This window comes from Spodoptera frugiperda, chromosome 9, assembly GCF_023101765.2.
Source record: "Spodoptera frugiperda isolate SF20-4 chromosome 9, AGI-APGP_CSIRO_Sfru_2.0, whole genome shotgun sequence".
Lineage (NCBI taxonomy): Eukaryota > Metazoa > Arthropoda > Insecta > Lepidoptera > Noctuidae > Spodoptera > Spodoptera frugiperda.
Window position 1 is genome coordinate 10,607,311 of NC_064220.1, and position 8,457 is coordinate 10,615,767.

Sequence of the window (8,457 nt, forward strand, 5' to 3'; positions counted from 1 at the left end):
TTCCTAAACACAACAGATCTCATCAGCACGTAACGTTAAAAAAATGTTGTCAAAATATTCAGAATGGGATAACATTCCTTAAGAGACTGTTGTCACATAAATTCGTCCATGAGAGAAAGCATGGAAGCAGTCATCAGGGCTAGGGAGGGTAACACTAGGTTTTAAGTTGTTTTAAGGACTTATTTGCTGATAAAATAAAATGTAACTTTTTAATCATTTGCATTTTCTTGCTTTTTTTATTCCTTGGTAAACAAAAAACCAAATCCATTGATTTATTCTTAAACTTAAATGAATTGCCTTTCCAATGATACCTTACAGTCATATGTCTGCCATTGATTAATAGGGTTAAAATGACTATGAAGATAACTTTTAAAGAGGTGCGATTTTTGTGACGCCGAGTGTATTTAGGTATTTTGTTTATTTTGGTTAAGTTTATTATTCTAGTAGTTAGTCTTCTACTACTCAATAAAATAAAATGCCTACGTCTCACTGTCGTTCACGAAATTACGAGTAAAATAATCTCGGGCAGTTATATTCTACAATCTTGATTTGATATTTTTTTTATTTTCTTGTTTAATTTAGTTTTTAAAGTGCAAGGTATATTTTTGCGTTTTCTGATGACCATCGCCAACCATTACCCATCTCAAGTTGAGTTAACGCCAATAGTTAGGGCAAAAATATATTATCGGGGCGAGGTATGTCGTAATATCGTGGCCCTTGCCATCAATCGGCTGCAAGCATGTGGATACACACGCGACATTACACGACATGCAAATTCTCACACGCGCCTACGGGTGGGCAACTGGGCACGACACACCATTAAAAAATTGTCTGGCTGTGATATCTGCCTCAAAAGCCAACAGTCCTAGTCCGAACCAAATTTTCCGATCGATCGTGTCAATTGAGCGTTCAAACTGTCACAGCGGGAAAATAGCAATCCTACTCTTTTTGTTATTGCTTATTTTTTATCCGTGATATTTAATTCAACTGAAAAATTAAGTGCGAAGTGCTTTATTGGTGGCAACGATGTGGTAAATTAAATTGTAAAAATATTCCATCAGTTACGCGAAATAGTTCAGTGTTAAAATATAATATGATTGTTTTAGTTCGGAGTCTTTGCCGAAGGAGTTCGAAAAGACCACTGAGGTCTTGCCGTTTCCGAAATATGGATTATCATCGGTTGAAGAGTTCCGGAAAGCTGAAGAGGAAGTGCATCACCATGAATGGCTGAAGAAAGCTGGGCTTACTAGCGAGGAGATAAAGCTATACCAGGAGAATGAGGCGGGGCTCCTGGACCAGCGTAAGAAGATCGAGTCTGGAGCGCTGAAGGATAAACTCGAAGACATATACAATAAGATCAATAATGCGCACAATCAAAATAAAAGGTATGTATTTTATAGGTACTTAACAATGAAACACCTTGTATAAAATTTTTATACAGCATGTCTTTTATGCGATTGTGTATTTCTGTATTTTTATTGTATTTCTGTATTTGTGATGATTATTATCCTCAATAATTTGTTCTGCTCCAATGATATTATCTTGGATCATGCCATACTATTATATCATATACATAAATATATATGTGCTTACACTTACTATAAAAAATATTCCAGTCATACAGTTACATCTCAAACTGAGCAGCCAAGCACATCATCTGCTCCTGAAAATCTCATCGAAAGACTTCAGCAGAAGCCTATCACGTTCTATCCCGAGGGCCACCCAATGAACGAGCTGAAACAACTCGAGGGGAACCTCTTCGGTCACATGAACAATGACATGATGCCTCTAACCAAGAGGCGCAAGCTTCTGCGTCGGTTACAGCGGAAGAAGGAACGATTGCAGCATGACAACCCCTTCAATATTGCTGCAATCCCGAGCACCTCGAGGGTAGACCGTCCAGGAAGCCTTTGGGACATGAGGGAAATGCCTCGGTTGATTCCTCACACAATCACTAGCAAGGACCAAGAGGCTAATGCGATGGGTCCGCATTTCCGAGCAATGTATACGGTGAGGAATAATAAAATTCTGCGGCTGGAACCTGTGCAGCGTGAGCAGGAGGAATATAGGGCTGTGGATATTGTGATGCCGATCAATGATGCTGAGAATAACCTGCTGGAAGGGACTAAGATGTCACTGGATGATATCAGGAAGATTGATCGTTTCAAGGACTGGACTCCTGGTACTCCTTCCAAGGTATGTTCAATATCTCTGCTTGTTTCTTCTGGCTTGGCGGTTTACAATGAAGTTTTAGGTTGAAGTTAGATTGACATATAATTTATTGTATTTTCAAATTGTGCTGTGCAGTGTAACTACAGGTTGGCCAGTGGGCAAAATGACACGGGCCACTTCCAGGACTGACTGGAAGTGGCAGCGATCAAAGGTCCCATCTGAAATCATCGGTCTCCCTCATCAATTTAAAAAGACTTCTCTCTTTTAAAAAAGGATGTCTCTTTTAAAAAAAGTCTCTCTTTTAAAAGAAGAGAGAAGTCTTTTTATATTGGGGAGGGAGGGCCATCAGATGAATTTGCCACAGACCTCGAATAATGGAACAATAGTTAAATTAACAATAGCTCAAATCACAATATAATGGCTGGTGTTTAAAACGATAAAGGCTCTATACTTTTCAACTTTACGAAAAAAGAAAACAGTCACGATTGATAATTACGCGATTGTCGAGTTTTTGGTTCGATTTTGGTATTCAATTTTTAGTGATGACTTGAGAGTCTAAAACATTTATTTATTTATACTTTATTGTACACCACAAAATAACATAGGACAACATAAATAAGCATAGTACAATGGGCGGTCTTATCGCACAAGGCGATCTCTTACAGACAACCTTTGGATGGAGCTGAAATAGGAGTCTGATATGGGTCATCTAGTGTACAATTTTTAGGCTCTGCTCGCGAGCATCTCACAAATTTGCGCATTTTTCATGTAGTTCGCGACTTCACGAGTTTTTTACGAGCTCTGCCATTTCAATTCGAGCATCTAGCTTCACTGACAGACAGACTGACTGACGGGCAATTCAATTTGACGTCTCAAAAGTGCCTAATTAAGGATTAATTTAAATAAATGCTTTGACTTTAAGTTCAATGTTAAAATGACAGTCACATTTGTAACTACAATTCCAGGTGCTGTACCTAAAGAACATTGCTCCAACAGTGAGCGTGGAGCAGCTGTCACTGCTGTTCAACCAGTTTCTGTTGGCTAACGGTGGCCCCGTGGATGTCAGGCTGATGACCGGCCGTATGCGCGGCCAGGCTTTTGTGGGTTTCCAAAGTAAGTGATAAGACATTACATGTTATTTTTTATGTTAAGATTTTATTTATGAGCTCGCGCAAACCATTGTTAGTTTTTCAGTTTGTTAATTCACAGTAAAATAAAGATTTACAGGTAATATTATTCTACATGTAATTCTATTAAGGTTATAGACCCGCTTTATAATAATAGACAGGGGACTTAAAACATAACGGAAAAATGATGTGGTACATTTAAGATACATAATACCTCTGCATAGTGTTTTTGCGGTTTGCGATTAAAAGCCGTATTCTTAGAGCTAGATACCTGAAAGTTTCATTCTAACTGCTTATCACATCTTTTCCTCCACAGCTGAAGATATAGCCATCCAGGCCTTAGATGAGGTGCATGGAACCATTCTGAGCGGCAGGCCAATAATTGCAGAATTTGGCAGGAACACCAACAGCATCCAGGAGGATTTCAGATAAACTAATCATTAATTAATAAAAAAAAAAATCATCAAGGGCTATAAAACCTCTAGCGTATGAACACGAATTTCTTAGAAGTCTGTTCACTGATTCGTCCCTACATAATCTGTGAGCGAAAAAAAAAAATGTTTTGGCGCGCTTTTTTAGAAGACGTCAGTTTTAAAGGTTATGATATGAAACTAAGGTTTCTGTATTCCCTTTTTGGAATTAATGGCGTGTTTGGTATGGTAATGCAACACTTTTATTGTTGCTTGATGAATGGACTTATCATGGGATATAAAGATGTATTAAAGAGTGCTCTCTTGTGTATGAAATGGTCGTTAATATTGTAAGGTAGGCGGCGCCACTGTAGCAAATGGCAAAAAGCGCGCGTAGTCACTGAATAATTTCACCCCACGCACACTATGCTGATTTCTCATGCGAATGTAGTTTTTAAATTACAAGTTGTTAGTAAATTATACACATACTAGCTTTTACCCGCGATTTTGCCCCTGTGAATTTAGCTTATGTGTTCCATACTCCCACTTGTACCTATGCAAGATTTCAAGAAGATTTTTTCAATAGATGTAGCGCAAAGAAGTTTGAAATAAACGTAGTTTTGCTTCTATCATATTAGTTTGGATAATAGTACAGTATTCTTGATGTAGTAATACCCCAATTTAGTCTAGTTCTAAGTACACTTTCAATTTGGTACCTATATACGATGGTACTTACTGTTTCTTGCATCTAACCATCATCGGTTTTATAATTATTGTCGAAAGATAATTTGAAATTTCTAGTGTTTACTTATATGTATAGCATTCTATTTTAATTATTATATTATCGGCTTACACAAATAACTTGTAGGCTTATATTCATGGCGATGTAGCGATTGTCTCGCTGCTAGAGCAGTTGAGCCTCTAACATGGCTTGAAACTAGTCAAGCTCCTCGTCAAACAGTGACATAATAATAAGTAATAAGCTAATAACGTAATAATTAATTTAGTATGTCTCATTAAAGTTATATGAAAAGCATTATATTTATTTATATATGTATAATGCTGTGTTTATTTTTTGTATATAATTTGTTTGTATATGTCGGCTATTACGAAGTTTTAGTTTTAAAAATCGACTGTTTCTTTTTCGTTTATTGTCGTGTAAGACAATGTGATTTTTTATTTTATAATACATATATCATATATTACTATGTAGTCAGTATATTATAAGTCTATTATACGTTAGTCTTACTAACGCGTGCTATAACTGTAATAATTTTTCTGTGAAAAGCTGAAAAGCCATTTTTTTTCGCCGAGACGTGAGAAATTTTAGGCGGGTATAATAGGGATGATGACGGGGTATGAAAATTAAAAATGTATTTAGTCCGTCAGGTAATGAAAAAATATTAGACACGTCATTTTATTTATTTTGTCGTATAAGGTAACAATACTTAGATAAAACGGATCAAAGTTTAGGAGTGGGAGCTAACTACGTCACTATTGAGTATAAAACGTATACAAAAGTGACGCCACGCGATATTTCAAATAAATATATTATTGAATGTACTTGATTCCGTAAGAAAATAACAAATACGTGTCTAATATATTAAAATAATCTACAAGACGGACATTAAAATATGAATAAGTCATCTACCCTATTATGAAATGTAGAGAATAACGAGTGTTTATTATAAAAATACTAAATCATTAGGATTTAACTATCTTGTACTCAATAAAAAATATGGTAGTAATATCATCATTATAATATCATAACTTATTTATCAGAACCACATATTTCTATTATTATGGATATTTCTTCTGCGATTAATATTTAAATGATACATATTATAGATTGTATGTAAGACACGATAAATAATTAGTCTTAGACTATGTTTATCATGTGCACTTTATGTATGGAAGTCGTCAAAGCCAGGTTATTCGAAATTTTAACGATTTATTTTAAGGGCCTACAAAATAAGGTGTCTTAACCTAAGATATAAAGTATATTATGTAGTCCTATACTTAAGTATAGGTATACTAGTTTCTGCTAGCGGCTTCGGCCGCGTTCCCGTGCGATAAAACGGTAATTCTATAATGTCAGCTCATACTCTGTTTGTATACCCAATTTCACCAAAATCCGTTCAGTAGTTTCAGCGTGATTGACGGACATATTTAGATCCAAAAAAAGAAATTTATGAAAACAATGTGATTTTACGTTTTAATATGTGATATTTATACATTTTAAATTTTATTTTAATGCTATAAAATTTATGTTATTATGACATGAAATCTTCGGTTATCGTATCTTATGAGACGAAAGAGCCACTTTTATATAGTACATGTATCAATATCTTCATTTCGAATACCCTGGAAATACATCATAGATGTAAGAAAATATAACATTACTCGTATAACATTGTTCTCTACATACATTATACATTACACATATGTATAAATCAATTATGTAACTAATACATATTCTATACAGAGTGTTATTGAATTCATGGGTAATTTTAGGTGGCTGTGTAATACACAAGTCTTGTCTTAGAAACTTACCCTTAAAAGACACGGTTGATGCTTTTCATACATAAACACATACTAAGCGCCTGTTTCACCACCTTCATATAAGTGCCAGATAAACTTATGTGACAGATAGTGCATACAAATTACGTTCTTAATTCAAAGTTATCTGGTACATAGCGGCTATCCAGACATTGTGAGACAAGTCCTAAGTATAACCTAAAAGTTTTTCTGACCCACAAATTCAATAATATTCTGTACCTATATTAATAATATACTAAATATACATTCATTAATTAATATATACTCATATATATGACATTTTATTATATAAGTACAATATGTATTGTAAGATTTTGATACGAAACGCCTATGTAATAATCTTATGTGAAACATGGGAGGTAAAAGTATTATTATGTTGTTCTTCGTATTAATATGAGATACTCGATTAGATGTTGTTGGCTACGGTTCGTGGTCGTATCTGGAATTATCATTATGGCTGATTAAAGGCTTTATTTATTGTGGGAGTTTGCCATAGACCCCACGTTTGGTCGTCTACGAAGGTGACTGCAAGCTTACTGCTGGGTGATTCTCAAAAAAAAAAAGCACAAAAAGTTAACGCCGTCATTATCCTCAACGATAGATAACAATTAACAAATTAAGCTGTGTCACTGCTCTCAACCAATCCATTAACTACAAACCCTAAAAATAAGAATGATAATAAGCTACCACGATGCTTAATGACGCGGGAGATTAATGATTTGTTAAAGTTTTTGAAGAAACATCCTGCTACTGGTGTTTCAGTAAATGTCTGTATAAAAAACATATACAGTGAAACCTTGTTAAGTGAGACACCAAAGGACCTATTACGTTGAACTAAAACGAAACGAGAGCGCGTTCGGCGCTTTGATTGGCCGGCGCGAATTTACCAACCAATCAGAGCGCCGAACGCGCTCTCGTTTCGTTTTCGTTTATCGTAAAGCAAACTCATATTGAGCCCGTATTCAATACGAATTAGTTTTGTTTATTGAAACATCCAGATTAGAAGCTGCAGGCGACTATCAAAACCGTAGCCTCAATTAATTTTATAAGCTTTAGACGTAGCGAAGTAGTCACTCAGTGCAATATCAATATCATGTATTTTCAATTTATATCATAACTATGTAGTTTGAATATCACTGGACAAGCCTAGTTTAGTCACTGGCACCTATTTAATATATTACATGACATTACATTTAGATATGTAACCATTTAATCTGATATTAACGGAAAATAAATCTTAATTACATGGACTTTAGTGTTTTATTTACTTTTTATTTGTAATTTCCTAAATGTCTTAGCGAATTATTCAGAAAAAATAAGCAAATCACTTGTTGTTTAATCCAAAATAATGTACACACAATTATGTAACTTACAGGGTCGGACTTAGTTAAAAGGGCCCGGGCCCCGGGAGCACAAAGCGCGAATTTCTCTTTTCTCGATGTGATTATGAGAATTATGAGCTACGCTCTATAAGACGCTGCTTAGACCTTGCATATTTTATTTATAAGCTGAATAATTATATATGTAGATTAAATCTGGGGTCGAAGTCTGAATAAATTAGTCATCTACAATGTGATAGGGGTGGGACTTCTAACCCGTTAAGGCTGAGTACTACATCTAATTTTATCAACAAAAAAATAATATGGGGGTTGAACCCCCAATTAAAATATTGAAAAATAGTTTTTCGGTAAAAATAATTCACAAATGATTTTTTTTTTCTCACCAAAACATTATCAAACATATGAAAAAAGTAATGAATTAGTTAGCCAAGCTACCGTTTGTCGTTTTTTTTTGTTTCTACGACGCATACAACCTTTGATATCAAAAAAAGTAAAAAAAATATTAAAATGGCCATAATTTTTAGGGGGAGGGGGTTCGACCCCTTCGACCCCCGACTTTGGTCGATAAAATTAGATGTAGTACTCAGCCTTAACGAGTTAGAAGTCACCCCTATCACATTGTATATGCATCAAAAATATTTATATTGGAGAAACGGAACTATTCGTCTTATCGGTTAGTGAATGATTAAAATCATTAATTTCTTTTGTTGCCCTGGTATTTTACCTAAATAAAATGAAGAATTTGTGAATATTTAATTTATGGTCGGCCGATAAATCTGTGATAAAGGTAATTGGTAAATTACCTTATCTAAGGTTTAGATCGTAAAATAATTGGCGTATATGTACATA

The 8,457-nt window shown here is 34.8% G+C and overlaps 1 protein-coding gene across 1 annotated transcript; it reads left to right on the forward strand.

Annotated features, from left to right (window-relative positions):
- Positions 1 to 889: 889 nt before the first annotated feature.
- On the forward strand, positions 890 to 7,518 carry LOC118271243 (RNA-binding protein 41). The gene is made up of 5 exons (XM_035587252.2): positions 890 to 1,031; positions 1,107 to 1,385; positions 1,617 to 2,196; positions 3,138 to 3,285; positions 3,616 to 7,518. Exons 1-5 carry the CDS (start codon positions 1,027 to 1,029, stop codon positions 3,729 to 3,731), a joined length of 1,128 nt encoding a protein of 375 aa, XP_035443145.1. The 5' UTR covers positions 890 to 1,026; the 3' UTR covers positions 3,732 to 7,518.
- Positions 7,519 to 8,457: the final 939 nt, after the last annotated feature.